Here is a 15,515-nt window from a genome sequence, read left to right on the forward strand (position 1 = left end):
TACGACTGTGTGTGTACACGTGTGAGTGTTGAGTGTGTTGTGTGTAGGCATGTGAGCGTGAGCAATGGGCGAGGGCCCTTGTTAGACGAGAGACGGGCGCTGTGCAAACCCGTGTGCCGAGTTCGCATCGCCCTGGCTAAGTGGGGAGAGGCAGGTGCTGCCCCCTTCAGGCGCTGCGGGAGACCCCGCGGAGGGACGCCACCCTGTGCGCCCCCAGCGTGGGCCAGGTGCCCCGCTGAGGGGCGGTCGCCCTCCGCTGAGGGAGCTCGGTCAGGCACGGCACCTGCCTGACTCCTGGGAGTCTGCTTCTTCCCCTGCAAAACGCGCGGTGGAGCGGTCGTTGCAGCTCTAGGCGAGGTGTCTGGTCCTCGTTGTCAAATTAACGTTGTGTGCTTTGGGTCCCCAAAGGCCAGAAGTCTCCCCGCCGCCACCGCTCCTTCCCTGACCTTCAGCCCCTGTCACCAGGTGGTGCGAGGTGCCGGTCAGAAGTGCCACCCCCCCCAACTCCCCGCCCCCCGCCGCGCCCCGCCCCCAGCCCAGCTGCGACAACAGGTGCTCTGGGCGGCGGCCGGGGGTGGGGGCAGGGCTGGGCAGGGGCGGGCACCCTCGCGTGGCTCCGCGCTCCGGGTTCCGGGCGAGCGGTCCGCGGCCCCCCCTCCCCGACACGCACACCAATCCGCGGTGCTGGCAGGAGCTGGCGCGGGAGGCGGCGGCGGCGGCAGTGGGGACCGGGCTGAGAGGCTGCGGAGCCGAGAGGAACCCCTGCGCCTTCCCTTCCCGCCCTCCCCCTGCGCCCGCGCCACGCGTGAGCCCCGGGCTGCGGAGACATGATCGCCCGGCGGCCCGACGCACTCAAGGCGCAGCGGCCCAGCCCCGCGGCCCCGTGATGGGCTCCTGCGTGTCGCGAGGTGAGAAGGCCGCGGACCAGTGGGGGTGGGGGCTCGGGTCCCAGAGCCGGGGATACGCACCGGTCCCCTCCCGACGCTCCAAGAAAACTGGGAAGTGAGGGTGGGCAACCGTTCTTCCTGACCAGCTGCACCCTCACCCCACTCCGGCTGAGCCCTAGGAGTAGCGGTGCCCCCCCCCCCAGGGACAGGGCGTGGGAGGATGGGGTGCAGCGCGGAGAGAGAGGGCAGGGAGGTCGTGGCAGCCCCAGCCCCGCTGGAACCACGCCCTGGCAGGTGGCCTGAAGCCCGGTCACTTCCTTCCGGGCAGCCACACGCCCCCTGCCGTGTGTCTTGAAGGGGCAGGAGGCTTCTGATTGCTCCTGACCATTCCGGAGGGACTTGCGGCGGGGGGTGGGGGGGGAATTGGGGGACCAGGAGAACATTCTCCTACTCCCCACCCCAAAGACACAGGCCTTACTAGCTCCACAGTCCCCACCTGTCCCCTTACCCCATGTCCCTGTGCTCCACGGGCAGCAAGGGTCTCATGGAGGTGAACAGGTTGTAAAGAAGGCTCCCAGTCCCTCACCACCCTCATCCTAACTCCTCATCCCCACCCCCATCCTTGGTCAGGCCGTGGGAAAGGACGGAGGCAGCTGGTGTTCTCAGTAACCCCCACGCCTTTCTCTGGGTCTCTGAGCTGGAAAGGCCACCCTGAGCCAGCACCCCGGCCCTCCTCCTCCTGTGCCGGAGCTCCATTGCTGTCCCCAAGGTGGCATCAGGAGCTGCAGTGAGCTTCCCTGGAGGGTGGCAGGTTGGTTGGTCTTTGGAAGCCTCCCCGCCACCAGCTTTCCAACAGGCTGCTGAGCAGCACTTTAGAAGAGGTTGGCCCTGCGGTCGGTCCTGTCTTCTCACCTTGTGTCTTCACCTTCATGGGGTGTCTTCACCCCATGGTGTGAGGGGGCGGGGCTGGGGTGGAGGTGACTGGCCTAACCCACTGACCCCAACCACAGGGCCTTGAGGGGCTGCCACCCCACCTAGCACCCCCAGTAGCTTTTTCCGGTGCAGAGGGTTAAACATGGCTTGGGGAGGGGCAGGGCGGGCCCAGGAGCAGAGGAGGCCTTGTCCTTGTGCTGGGGACTGTTGAGGAAGGAATATAACACCTCTCCCTCCGCCCTGCGGCCTCTAAGGGGCTCTGCTCACTGGTCCATGTGGGACACTCAGGTGAGTGGCTCAGGACATCTCAGGAGGGTGTCAGGGCGGGATCATGGGTGGGGTTGGGCTGTGTGAGGTTCATTCACTTATTTATTAAGCTGATACTAGCGTGACACCTACTGTGTGCCAGGCCCCGCGCCCTTGCTGCGCCCGTGGGGCCTTCGGCATGGCCAGAGTGGGAAGGCAGTTGTGAGAGTGAGGAGTGTTTAGGGCTCCTTAGCAGTGACAGGCCCTCGGGGACTCTCCTGAAGCCCCCACTCTGGGCAGACTCCGGGTGTTGGGGGACCTGGGATCTGGTGCCCCCTTGGTGACAGTCCCTTCCCCATCACTTGGCCATCCCATGCAAGGTGCTAGGGGACTCGCCTGTGAGCTGCAGACCAGCTGAGCGCAGTTTGGGGGCTGGGAAGAAGGGACACCTACTGAGGTCACTCAGGGCAGGGGCAGGTCCCCTGACAAGGTGTGAGGACCACCAGCCACTGTCCCAGAGACTCTGGGTGGCTGGACTACTGAGTGGAGGTCACACACCCCTCTAACTGTCACTAACTCTGAATGTTCACAGTTTACCAGGTACTGGCTGGGACCTTTTTAGGCAGAACCAACTATTTAGTGGCACAAACTATCACTTGTCCCCATTTGGGGACACTGAGCAGGGGGGAGTTGAGCGACTTTCTCAGGGGCTGCCTATAAGAAATAGCAGAGGCTGAGACGGGACTCAAACCCAGAGCCTGGCCCTTAGCCTCTGCACCCCACCACCCGCCCTCAGTCTCCGCCCTGCGCCTGCCCTGCCCCTCTCCAGCTGTGGCCTTCCTTGGGCTTTGGAGCCCCGAGAACCTGGTCTCCACACCTGCCCCAATTGCTAGTGACATCCCCCTTTTTCCCAGCGCTTCCCTGTGCCAGGTGTGCAGCCTGCAGCCAGGCCGGGGACGGGAGCCTCGTGCTGGGGCTGCCCCACCAAACCCTGGACCCCAGATACACACCACACCTGGCACGGCCGCCCCTTCTCGTCACTGGGCGGCAGTTGGCTTCTCAGAGCCCGGCCTCGGAGCAGAGCCGGCCAGCCTAGGGTCACATCCCTGCTCCCCCAACGCTAGCTCTGTGGCCTCAGCCAGTCACTCAGCCCTGAATATGTATCTCAGCGTTCTCATCTCTAAGATGGGAGTAATACCAGTATTGATGTCCTAGGGCTGCTGGGAGGGTGTTAAACAGCTTCATTCGTGGAAAACACTCGGGCCAGTAGCTGGTACATAGTGAGCACATGTAAGTGTTAGGTGCTACTTTCGTTTGTATTATTCCCCTTCTGTGCAGAGAGCTCATCGACAGCCTCTTGGCTGGGAAAGCAGGAGCTACAGAGGCTTCAAGCTCTGACCTCTTCCTGGGAAAAGTAGTGGGTGGCGGGCACTAGAGGTTGGGACCAGGTTAAGGCTGCAAATGCTGTCTCCAGGGACAGTTTTGTGTTCACCGTTTATTTTTAAGCTATTGTCTGCTGGGCATTTACCCGGAGCCAGGCCGAGCTTGCACCCTCCTGACCTAGTTAGTCCTCCTTCAACCCTGGGAGGAGGCCTGTGGGGCTCAGAGACAGGCTGAGTCTTACCCGAGGTCACACAGCCAGACCGTGGTGAGGCAGGATTTGACCCCAGGTCTGTGTGACCCCAGAGCCTCAGCCCAGAACCGCTGTCCTTTGCCACATGGGGAGAGGCACCGAGGGCGTGACGGGTGTCTAAAACAGCAGCCAACCCTCCGGAATAACTCCAGTGGTTCCTGTTTGGTGTGGGCTCTGCTGCCACCACTGGTCACAACCCACATGGAGCCAAGGGGAGTTAATATCTGTCCCCCTGTCCTCTCCAGCCTCAGGGTCTCACGTGCTCAGCCCATGCCCCTGGCACCAGAGTCTTTCTGTCTGCCCCAGCCCTCAGCCTCCGGGCCCCACCCCAGGGGTCTCAGCACGCTGGGCACTGGGGGAGGGGAGAGGGCAGAGAGCAGAAATTGGAGACTGAGGACTTTCTTCTGGAAGGTCAGACATCTGATTGTATCTGGGAGAAGGTACAGCGCTAAGGGGGCTGACCACAGCCACCCGCAGTACCCAGGGCCTGTTGACCGTGACCCCCCATTTCCAGCCGCTCAGCGTGGTCTCCCCTGGGCCCAAGCAGAGTCTTGCACCGAGCACTGTGGGGAAGCTGAGGAAGCAGTAGACGGGGGCTTGTTCTTTCGGAGCTCACAGCCTCAGCAGGGAGACGTAACCTTGCCCTTGGAGTAGTCCAGTGGGGGGACACAGCACGCACACGCACGGAAAGTGGCCAGGGGGCCTCTTGGGAGTTCAGCGCTGGTTAGTGGCTGAAGCGTGAGCCTTGGAGTTTCAGACTAGCTTAGGTGTGAACCCGTCTCTGCCACTTCTGAGCTGTTGACCTTGCAGAAGTGATTTGACCCCTCCGAGTCTTAGTTTCCCTGTCTGAAAAAATGGGCTTCACAGCGCCTACTCTGTAGGGTGGCTGTGAGGGTTAAACCAAAGCGAGTGGATGAAATGGTGTGGGACAGCACCTGACACACAGTAGGTGTTTGATAAACAGGCAGCAAATCGCTGCAGACCAGACTTTGCCCTTTGGGACTGCTGGTAAGGGAGTAGCTTCATACAGCTGAGGCCAATCTAGGCAGGCTGCCTGTAGGAGGTGAGGCTAGAACAGGGTGTTCAGAGAAGTTGGGCCACAGGATGGCAGAGGAAGTAGAAAGGAACCGGGGCGTCTAGAAGGTCTGGAGAGAAGCCCATTGTCTCTCTCTGTCCTTGGCTGGGCATGGAAAGGGACTCCCTTGGGCATCTGTGAGCTGCCCAACTCACTGGTAAAGCCACCTCTGTGGCCCTGCTGACCTGTAAATGACCTTCCTGGGGAGCAGGGGGCACTCTGTCTGCTGGAGCCTGGGCCTCTGCCAGACTTGGAGGGGCGGCTGCCTCCGCGGCAGACAGAGGCCGAGAGCTCACCCGGGGTGGCCTCTCTCTGCAGAGCCCCCCAGGCAAACTTCGGCCCTGGGAACAGGACCGGAGGAGTGGCGACCCACAACTGTTCCTTGGTCCAGGAAGAGGACCCGAGGTCTGGGTGGGGAGACGGACAGAGCAGCTGTTATTTGTGGGGTGCGTCCTGTGGCAGGGGCCTCCTTCTCCTGGCAACCCTTTCCCGAGGAGAGCAGTGGTCCCTCGTCACAGATGAGACCCCCGAGGCTCACAGGGGCTGGCAGCGAAGGGCCGGGATCTACGCCCAGGGCAGGAACCGTGAAAGAAACGCCTTGCCCACTGTGTCCTCTTCAGAGCCGAGGCCAGAGCCTAGCATGTGACGGCACACACAGGGGACTGGCTGTCACACAGGTCCTGAGAAGCTCATAGGGGAAGCCAGCGGCGGCCCAGGGAGAGGCTTCATGGGGGGCTGTGGACACAGGTGCTGCTCAGTTACTGTGCGGTTTCGAGAGGCAGTTCGCTCTCTCTGGGCTACTGGAGAAGAACAGGTTCCCCACGGGCCCCCGACCTCCTTCTGGGGGAAAGTGGCAACCTCGATGGTTAACGGGCTAAGACACGGGAAACGCAGTGCCAAAGGAAGAACAGGTGAAGGGGCTAGGTGACTCGGAAGCAGGCGCGAGGCATCTGTGCGGCATGCTGCAGACTCACCAAAGAGACGAGCAGAGAGAATCAGTGTGGGAGCTTTGCAGCAGGAGGGATTAGGGTAGATATCAGGAGGAACCATCTGGGAGGCTGGACTCGAAAGCCGACCAGGAGCTGGCATGGGAGGGGCAGGAATCATCCTTCAGTGATCGGAGGGGAGGCTTGCCTTCCGCAGGAGACATCTGCGTGACACCCTTCTCCTTGAAGGATCAAAAATGGGCCCCTCCAGGTTGCCATGGCAACTAGAGGCCTGTCACTTCTGTGGCCAGGGGGAGGAAGCAGGCCCAAGAAGGGGCCTCAGACCCTGAGGTCAGGGGCATGTGGTGTGGAACAAGAGGTGTCGCCGGGAGCTGTGGCCAGGGGCTCCTTGTCCCCCAGCCCCCGCCTCACGTGAAATGCTGTGTTTTTCCAGTTGCCGGTGGTGACGTGGCTGCGGTCCCAGCTGGGCCAAGAGCAGCCTGTGATTTTACCCTGGGCTGGTTCATTACCTGACGTCTCCATGGCAACCGGCCTGTGACCTCAGGGGGCCAAAGTCCTCAGGGGGAGCAGGCAGCTTTGGCAGAGGGGGGGCGGGAAGGCTGGGGAGGGGCTGGGAGCCAGGAGTCCGTCAAGTCCACCACCTCCTTGACGAATGACCTTGCCCGAGTCCCGTCTCCTCCAGGCCTTTGCTGTCACCTCCCCGCTCCTCCCTGCGAGGCTCCCCTCCCTCCCGGGGTCAATGGTTGTGGAGTTTTAAAACAGCTTTGCCTTGAATTGCACCTTGGTGGCCCCGGCCTGTGATCCTGGAATCTTCAGAATGGTGGCTTTCTAAGCTCTTTTGACTGGAACCCCTAGGAATAAATATACTTTGCGCACACACGACCCTGTGTGTGCAGAGGGTGTTCCCACCGTATCCGGCCCTGCCCCAGCCCTGCGGCAGCCACCTCTGCCCTGTGATGCAGACGTCCCGCTGGGGGTGGGTGAGATGCCGGCCTCTCCTGCGCAGGATCCGAAGGTCTGCACATCTGGGAGCCCCTCACGTCCTTAGGCGGCCAGAGTCGGAAGGCCGGTTGCGGCTGGGGGAGCCTTCAGGCCGCCGGAAGAGGGCGTCTGCTCCCCCAGGCCTGACAAGGGCTTTCTTCAAATCTCGGGCCCTCGTGCCTCTTCGTGATCAGTGTGGGACCCTCGTAGACAATTCCTGAAGAACAAGAACCATCTCCCCCAACTGCCCACTTGACAGGTGAGGAGAACGGAGGCTCAGAGAGGCACCATCAGTTGTTCCAGGTCCCACGGGCAGGAAAGGACAGAGCTGGGATTTGAACTGGCTCAGAGGAGGCCAGTGGGTGGAGAGGTGGCACCGGGGCCGACGCATCCGTCTCTGGAGCAGAGCCTGAAACGAGGGACTGGGCACAACTGATGGGTGAAGGGATGGAGACAGCCGAGCAGAGGACCCGGAGCCAGCAAGGGGTGGTGTCTGTCACCCTGCAGGGGTGACCTCAGGCTGAGCCTGCAGGGGCCTCTGGAATGCAAGTTAAGCTCAGAGTGTTCCGGCCCCAAATACAGGAGCCAGGGTCCTGCACCTCCAGGCGTGGGCTAAGGACCACTCGGGTGGGGGCCGACATAAACCCTCAGGTAGTTTCAGCTCCAGCTGATTGACAGCCGCCCACCTGGAAAGAGCCACAGGTGGGCAGCTCTGCCGCCTGCTGAAAGCAAAGCACCAGGGGAGGGAGGAAAGAGACCCAAAGGGATGGGGAGGTTGGGTGGAGCCCCCACACTCTCCTCACCCCCCACATCCTGCCTCGGGGCTTGCCCACCACCTCCCACCTGCGGCCCTCAGGCCCACGCTGGCCTCGAGGAAGCCTGCCTGCTTCCCTGCCATCAGAGTGCTGGAAGCCAGCGCCCAGGGCAGCACAGGCAGGAGGCTGGGACCAGTGCCCCGCAGAGGGGTCCCCTCCCTGCCTTGGCCCAGACAACCCCGCCCCTCCAGGCTCCACGGCTTTCTGCAAGCTGTGCCCCCTGCCCAAGGCACCCTTCTCCCACCTCGCTCCTGGCCAGCTCCCCCCGGTTCCCTGTGTGGCCCCAAGCCCACCAGACTCGTGGAACCTCCTCCGTGCTTTGGAAGAGACTGAGTCTTGGTGTCAGACCAACAGGGCTGATTGCCAGGCACTGGTCGTGTGCTGTAGCCTGGTGGCTTTCCCCTCTGTGCCTCAGTTTCCTCATCTGTAAAGCTGAGTGACAGATGCCTTCTCCAGGTCAGAGGGAGGACTCAGGACCATCACACTGGAAAGCGGGGTGTAGAAAGCAGAGCTCTCAGCTGGTGTTCTTCTGGGTCAACCGTGTATCAGAACGAGGGGCTTTGGGGCTGGTTTCCTCCACCAGGCTGGGAGCTCCGAGAGGCTGCTTGCACCGTGCAGTGTGCCGCAGACGGACCCCGAGTGGGGGAAGGAGTGGTGGGTGGGTAGATGCATGGACGGATGAATGAATGAATGAATGAAGACCCCCGCCAGATGTTCACATATCTGAGCTCTCAGGCCTCGCTCTGAAAAGCCCTCCCCAGTTCCCCCCAAATCACAGGGCGTCTCCTTTTTTCTTCATGGTTATCATCTCCTGATCATTGGTCTCGTGCATTTGTGAGTTTCCGGTTCATCGTCTGTCTCCGCCACTAGAATGTGAGCTCTGTGGGGGCAGAAACCATCCCTGTCTTGCCTGCCGCTGTGTTCCCAGTGCCCTGAACAGTGTCTGACACACAGTAGGTGCTCAGCGAATACTCTTGAATGCCTCCAAGAGTAAATAAATGCATTAATCAAATGAATGAGGGTGTTCCCGATCACCCTGGGAGGCAGAGGAACCCTCGAGGCAGCCCAGGAGTTCAGTCCAGCGTCCCAGCTGCTCAGTGCGGTCTATTCACTCCCTCAGCAGCTGTGACGAACCCGCCGTGGGGACAGCCCCGAGGACACATCGGGGACAGGGCTGGTCCCTGCCTGTCCGGCACAGACACTTTGACCCGGCAGCCTGTGCTAAATGCTGGGACGAAGGTAGAGACCCTCTCACAGGCACTGAAAAAGCCCTGCTCAGTGCCGGGCAGGGTTCGAGAGAAAAGGAGAAGGCTCTGGGCACGGGGCAGTGAGCGGGGCTGGCTGGTCCCGTTCTGCAGCGCTCACATTCGCGGTGGGGAGAGCAACCAGACACTTACATCGATCAGCAGTACCAGCCACTGAGGAGTGAGGGCTGGCCGGCAAGGCCTCGGGGAGGACCACACCAGATCCCATGGTCAGGGGAGGCCTCTCTGAGGAGGTGAGCTGAGGCTGAACGACAGTGACGCGGGCAGAGGGGACAGCAAGGACAAAGAGCAAGCCTGGCCACTGGAGAAGCAGCAACGAGGCCAGAGTGGCTGGAACTTAAGGTCCCTTTGCAGCTGGATGGCGAGGGGGCCGGGAGAGGGGGCCTAGTGGGGCCAGGAGAGGAAGCGGGAGCCTGTTACTCCTGGTGACAGAGGTGTGGCTCCTGTAAGGGGAGCAGATAGGGAGGGACAGATGTCCATGAGGCGGGAGAGAGCCAGAGGGCTTGCTGTTGATTAGATGGGTTTTGTGGGGGAGGGGATGGGGGAGGCAGGACTCCGCGGCAACTCCTGGAGTTTTAGTTGGTACAGCTGGGTGGACGGTTACATCATTTTCTAAAATTATGGAAGTGGAGGAAAATGGATACGGGTTTGCAACTGCCCAGCTGCACACCACGGCACCCCCGGGAGACAGAGGAGGTGAGCCGGGCCCAGGGGCTGAGTGGGGAAGCAGGATGGAGAGGAGCAGCCAGCCAGGTGGAGGGGAGCCAAGAGAGGGGCGTGGCTCCAGAGGGAGGGACACTCCAATAAACAAGAAATACCAGCCACTGAGGACGGAGATGGGGGTGACGGGTGGCCGGCGAGGGCTTGGGAAGGGCCACATCGGATCAGGTGGTCAGGGAAGGCCTCTCTGAGAGGTGAGCTGAGGTCTGAGTGACGAAGTTTGGGACGATCTGGGGAAAGAGTGACGCAGGCAGAGGGGACAGCAAGGGCAAAGAGCAAGCTTGGCCACCAGACGGGCAGTGAGGAGGCCAGAGTGGCTGGAACGTAGCGTCCCTGTGCCGCTGGGTGAAATAAAATCTTTTTTAATAAAAGATTCTATTCATTTATTTTTAGAGAGAGGGGGAAGGGAAGAAGAAAGAGAGAGAGAGAGAAACATCAATGTGTGGCTGCCTCCCGTGCCCCACTACTGGGGACCTGGTCCACCACCCAGGCAGGTGCCCCAACTGGGAATCAAACCAGTGACCCCTTGGTTTGCAGGCCTGTGCTCAATCCACTGAGCTACACCAGCCAGGGTTTTTAAGAAAAGTTTTTTGGAAACAAAAAGTGGGGGGAGGCAAAGAAGTAGAGGTCAGACAGGACTCTTTCTAAGGAGCGCGGCTGAGGAGTTGGGGGGAAGCAAGAGCAGAAGTTTTTTAAAGGGTGGAAGGGGCTCGGGCTGCCAGGGGGCAGGGGACTCGCCCAGGGGTGAGAGTCTCCATGAGGCAGCGGTGAGGAGCGGAGTGCAGGCGAGAGTCCCTGAGAGGAAGAGGCATCATAGCAGGTGACTCAGGGATGGGCCAGTCAGGTGCAGAGGGGGACACAAAGAAAGCGGAGGGACCCAGCCCTGGGGGCGGGGAGCGGGAACACTTTGTTACCAGAGAGAAAGCAGATGGTGTGGGCAAAAATGCGGGCAGTGTTTTGAGGTGAAAAGATTGGGGTGTACCTTTCGAGGGCTTCCGGAGCTCAGTGAGGGGTGGGGAGGGGTCAGCCGCAGGGGGCAGGGAGGTGGGGTGAAGTGTTGGAGGTCTGAGAAGGAAAGAGAGGGGGATAGTGAGCGTGGGAGGAGCTGACTTAGCAGGAACTGGAGGGAGGGGAGCGCCCTGGAGGATGCAGCACGGGGAGGGTCAGGGCGGAGGGTTGAGAGAGGCCGGGGCGTCTTTGAAGGAGAGCTCGTAGGCTCCGCCAGGGAGTCAGCTGGGCAGGAAGAGAAGCGGGGACTGGAGGAGCGAGTGGAAAGCAGGGTTCGTGGGCTGGAGGTCTCATGGGGTCAAAAGAATGCCACAGTGTGGGCGCTGGGATCAGTGACGGTGGGGCAACAAGCAGAGGGGACCAGGCTGCACCCCGACCTGCCATGGCTTTGAGTAGAACGACAGTGGGCAGGAACAAAGTGATGGCCACCGCTCAGGGCTGGCCTGCACAAGCCTGGGAGCCGGAGAACACCACGCCTTCCTCAGAGCCTCCTGTCTGTCCGATTTCCAGATCTGTTCACGAGTGTCCATAAGGACTGCCCCATGCCCCAGGCCACAGGCCCCCTGAGCCCAGACCTGCCCTCCAGCCTCCCGCCCACCGCTGTTCCAGACTATGTCACTGGCAAGGTAAAGTAGTCCCGAGTCACCCCCCCTTCCTCCCCACCTGCGCCCTGGCTCCAGGCTCTTCCCCACAGCCCCCCACTGGGAGCAGAAGCCATGGTCTGCTCCCCTCCCTGCCAAACCCGGCAACCTGGGCAGGGGGGCTAAGGATTGGTATTCAGGGGGATGCAGGTCTGAGCGGGCGGGCGGGCATTCAGGGGCTCGCCCAGGCTTGTTAGAAAAGAGATCCCCACCCTGACGGGCTTCCCGCCCCAACTAACACAGCCTGGCCAATGACACTTCGTGACCAACCCCGAGAGACCTGGGCAGCCTGCACTGCCTGCTGGAGAGTAGAGGGAACAGAACTCTAAGGTCTATGCTGGGACCTCAAACCCTGGCTCCCGCCCTTCTGGCGGCTCTGCACCCCACTGGGAGAAGAAGAGTTGTCTTGGGCCACACATTAAACACATTGTGACCTGTAATCACAAAAAAATTCTCATCATGTTTTAAGTAAATTTACAGTTTTGGGCGGGGCCTCATTCTCAGCCGTCCTGGGCTGCATGCGGCCTGTGGGCCGAGGGTTAGACACCCCCGCCCCAGAGGTTGTGACCTGAATCTACCAATGGACATAATTATCTTTTTAGTTTTCTTGTTTATTTTTAAATTTTGAGCACACACCGCATGCTGAGCTCTGCGCTGGGCACTTTGCCCACATCATCTTATTGACGCTTCACCACAGCTGGGAGGTAAATGGCACTGTCCTGTTTTGCAGAGGAGGGCACTGATGTTCTGAGATGTCACGTCACTAGTCTGAGGGTCCCCGGGCAGAAGTGGCAGGGTCGACACTCAGACCCAGGTCCGATCTACCCCCCTGCACCCGCTGCTTCTCCCGGCAGAGCCGCCGCTGTCCCCTGTCCCCACCTCACCACACACACACCTTTCTCTGCGTGCCAGGGGGCACCAGGGCCCCACCCGCGAGTAGGCAGACCCCAACCTCGGGGAGCAGTGGGGGACCCGCCCCTCCACCCAGGGCGCCAGGGCTCCTGGCATCTGCTGACGATGTGCCAGGTTCCGCCCGATCTCTTTCTCCTTTTATTTTAGGACAAACAGATGGATTTCTGTTGGGATCCTTGGCAGGTCAGTGCATTTGCCCGCCCCCCAGGCTCGCCATTGCCCCTCCTTCCGGGCCCAGCATGGGGATACGGTCCTGTTAGCCCTGGGGGGGGGGGCAGGTCCCAATGGAAAGGGTGGGGTGGGGTGGTCCTGTGGGAGGTGACAGGACTCTGCCCTGCCCACTGCCCAGCGGCTCTGGGGAGGGTGGCTGAAGGCGTCGGGGACCGTGTGGGGTCTTCCTCGGGCAGGTCTGGCCGCCTCTCACCCCACCCCCTCCTGCAGAGGTGCTTCCAGACCACCAACGGCTACCTGTCCGGCTCCAGGCCCTGCTCCAGCAGCTACAACGTGGCGGCCCTGGCCACCTCGTCCCTCGTGGGTAGGTGTCAGCTGCCCTCTCCTGTCCCTGGAATCTGCCCGTCCTACCCCGGACACCAGCTGTGTGGGGGCGCTGGGGTGGGGGGCAGAGCTGAATCCCAGCTGGAGGGACTGTGGCCCCACAGGCTCCAAGACCTGGGTGCCCCAGGGAGCAGTGGCCTGGGGCTCCCACCCCCATGGGTGAGGTCGCCGGGGCCTCTGTCACCTGTGGTCTCCCCACCTGTGGCAGTGGACGAAGTCTGCCTGTCAGGCCACCTTGGTCAGTTTCCTGGAAGCAGGGCCTTCCTGGGGGCTTTCCTCAAGGGCCACCTGCAGGGGTGAGGGCAGCTGGACAGGGCAGGGGTGGAGCTTGGCGGAGTCTAGGTGGCCGGAGACATCCTCCTGGGCCTGAGCCACGGATGCTCAGGGGCGCAAGTCGCCCTGCAGAGTTGATGGCTCCGGGAGAGTCGGGTGCCCGCCTGTTACGCAGTCGGCCCAGTGGCTGCTCCTTGTGTCAGACAGTCACTCTGCTGGTCTCCACGTCCCTAGGAGTGGTGCAGAGCATCAAGGACCACATCACGAAGCCCACGGCCATGGCGCGCGGCCGCGTGGCCCACCTCATCGAGTGGAAGGGCTGGAGTGCCCAGCGGTCTGGCTGGGAGCCGTCGCCTGCCGAGCAGGAGGAGCACTACTGCTGCCTTCCAGACGAACTGCGAGAGGCCCGCTTCGCTGCAGGTCTGCGGGGGCAGGGAGCTCAGGGCTGCGCTGGCCGGGACTCTGGTCCTCGGGGGACACAGTGCCACCACGGGGGCATCGTCTGGGCAGAGAAACACAATGGCAGGGGGCACTCTGGTCACCGGAGTCTGGATGCCAGGCCGTCCAAGCACTTCGGCCTCTCCATCCTCTGCTGTGCCCTCTCTGAGTGGGTCCCACTGTCCCCCACAGGGGTCGCTGAGCAGTTTGCAATCACAGAGGCCACACTGAGCGCCTGGTCCTCGCTGGACGATGAGGAGCTGCACCCTGAGAACGACCCCCAGGACATCGTCCAGCTGCAGGGTACCCCCCCCCAGTGGGAGCCAGGGGGGGTGGGTGGAGCAGAACTGGCACTGTATGTCACCCTGTCGCCAACAGCATGAGCTCAGACAAGCCCTTCCTTCCCTCAGCCTCAGTTTCTTCATCTGAAAAATGGGGCGGGTGGTCTTTGTCCTGCCCATTGCCCAAGGAGTGCCGTGAGCATGAAGGAGAGAACAGTAGTAGTAGTAACAATGGAGGACGTGAATGAACTATTCACATTAGTGAGTACTGTGCTGGAGCCCGGGGTTACTGCTGACGGCTCCAGTGAGCCTGGGTCCAGGGCGAAGCCCGCAGGGACCTGCTGCCTCATTTAACTGCCGCCCCCCCCCCGCCACTGTGGGGGGCGAGGAGGCTCGGGAAGAACACCAATTACCCCAATGTTCAGAGCGCTGGATTCTATACAGAGCCCCCTCTTAACTACTCCACACACTGCCATCCCCATTCCCATGATGCCTGGGAAGAGACTGGGGCTCAGAGAGGTTCAGCGACTTGCCTAAGGTCACACAGCTTGCAGTGACAAGGCAGAACTTGGAGGCCGGTCTCCTGCCCCTTGCCCTTGCACACCAGGCGAGGGTGAGGAGGGGTCCAGGCTCCATCCCCACCCCCTACTTCCCTTTGGTTTTCCAGACCTGGACAGTGTCTACCTTCAGGACAGTCTTCTGAGCGGCCCCTCGCAGGATGACAGTCTTCTGGCCTTCTCCCCCTGTTTCTCCCCCGATGGCTGGCCCTCACCCGAGGAGCCCCCCATCACGGCGGCTGCCCCCCAGCCCCCCAGCCCAGAACAGCAGCACCGGAGGCGGCTGCCTGGGGGCCCGGGGCCCGAGGGCGGGGCCGGCCTGCAGGGCGCACCGCCCTCCATGGACAGCTGCTCCCTCTCAGAGGAGGATGAGGTGTTCTACAACTGAGGCCGGCTCCTCCAGCATCTGCCTGGGGGCGGCAAGGCCGTCTCAGGACAGCGGGCCAGGCCGGGCCTCTCTTCCCCCCTCCGGGCAGGTGCGGGTGGGGAGGCCAGCACTGCTCCTGGGCCACCCTGTGCGCCCAGCAGAGGGAGGCACCGCCCTCTTCTCCCTCCTTGGCTCACGTGGGCACCTTCCCCCACAGGGTCTCTGCCATCAGGGAGTTCAAGGGCCCAACAGACACCAGGGCAGGCCGCCCTGAGGGGCCAACGGCCAGGCCCCGAGGCCACAACCTTGAAAGCGCCTGGGAGACCCACTGGAAGCGGGGCCTGGGGACCCTGCCCTGATTCCAGAGCTCTATCCCTCCCCCTCCTTCTGTGCTTCTGCCCCCACCCCCCGCCCCAAGTGGGGTAGCCTCTTCCGGTAGCTAAGCGTCTGCTCCTAAGCTGTTATCACAAGGACATCTGTCTCCATGGACAGTCTGTCTGTCCCTCACTCTCTGAATCCTGGTGCCCCTGCTCCCCCTCCTTGCGCCCTCCATCCATCTTCCTGAAAGTTCTCCGAAGACATTAAAGTGGTGGATTCACCCTGGATGAGCTTGGCCTGGTCTCTGCCGGGGACAACAGGTCCTCGGGGCTCCTAGAGGGACAGAGGGAGGGCGCCTGCCCTCACCACACCTACAGCTGGTCAACGTGCTGCTGCCCAACTGGGAGTGTCCTCTCGGAAGATGCCTGAGGTTCTGCGGACCCCCCAAGGAGCCACACCTGCAGACCCTGCCTTATCAGCCCTGGCTTAGCCAAGGAAGAGGCTGGGGCTGGGGTGACGGTCACTGGGCCACAGGGTCCGACTTCTACATGAGGATCAGTATCATAAGGCGGGTGGGGGACCCACTCTCTCCCATGTTCCCCTGCAGGAAGGGGGCATGAGAAAGTGTGGGAGACCAGGCACCGCAGTGCCCCCGAGACCACT

The 15,515-nt window shown here is 61.9% G+C and overlaps 1 protein-coding gene across 3 annotated transcripts; it reads left to right on the plus strand.

The window, feature by feature from the left end:
* Positions 1 to 569: 569 nt before the first annotated feature.
* On the plus strand, positions 570 to 15,132 carry FAM131C (family with sequence similarity 131 member C). 3 transcript variants are annotated; one of them, XM_037146089.2, is made up of 7 exons: positions 570 to 908; positions 11,021 to 11,136; positions 12,211 to 12,246; positions 12,505 to 12,598; positions 13,126 to 13,311; positions 13,522 to 13,632; positions 14,278 to 15,132. In XM_037146089.2, exons 1-7 carry the CDS (start codon positions 887 to 889, stop codon positions 14,553 to 14,555), a joined length of 843 nt encoding a protein of 280 aa, XP_037001984.2. In that variant the 5' UTR covers positions 570 to 886; the 3' UTR covers positions 14,556 to 15,132. The 3 variants fall into 3 exon arrangements, with proteins under 3 accessions (XP_037001984.2, XP_053516679.1, XP_037001985.2); XM_053660704.1 differs by lacking the exon at positions 570 to 908 and adding an exon at positions 9,388 to 9,478; XM_037146090.2 differs by lacking the exon at positions 570 to 908 and having other exon boundaries at positions 11,031 to 11,136; positions 12,471 to 12,598.
* Positions 15,133 to 15,515: the final 383 nt, after the last annotated feature.

The sequence above is a fragment of the Artibeus jamaicensis genome, unplaced genomic scaffold (genome assembly GCF_021234435.1).
Source record: "Artibeus jamaicensis isolate MK-2021 breed Jamaican fruit bat unplaced genomic scaffold, CSHL_Jam_final scaffold_847, whole genome shotgun sequence".
NCBI lineage: Eukaryota > Metazoa > Chordata > Mammalia > Chiroptera > Phyllostomidae > Artibeus > Artibeus jamaicensis.

Excerpts from the sequence above, each read along its gene's own strand:
- FAM131C (XM_053660704.1), top strand. The coding sequence starts at position 9,403 with ATGGAAGTGGAGGAAAATGGATACGGGTTTGCAACTGCCCAGCTGCAC. Across the intron at positions 12,247-12,504 it reads TCTGTTGGGATCCTTGGCAG|AGGTGCTTCCAGACCACCAA; the intron begins GTCAGTGCATTT and ends CCCCTCCTGCAG. Across the intron at positions 12,599-13,125 it reads GGCCACCTCGTCCCTCGTGG|GAGTGGTGCAGAGCATCAAG; the intron begins GTAGGTGTCAGC and ends CCACGTCCCTAG.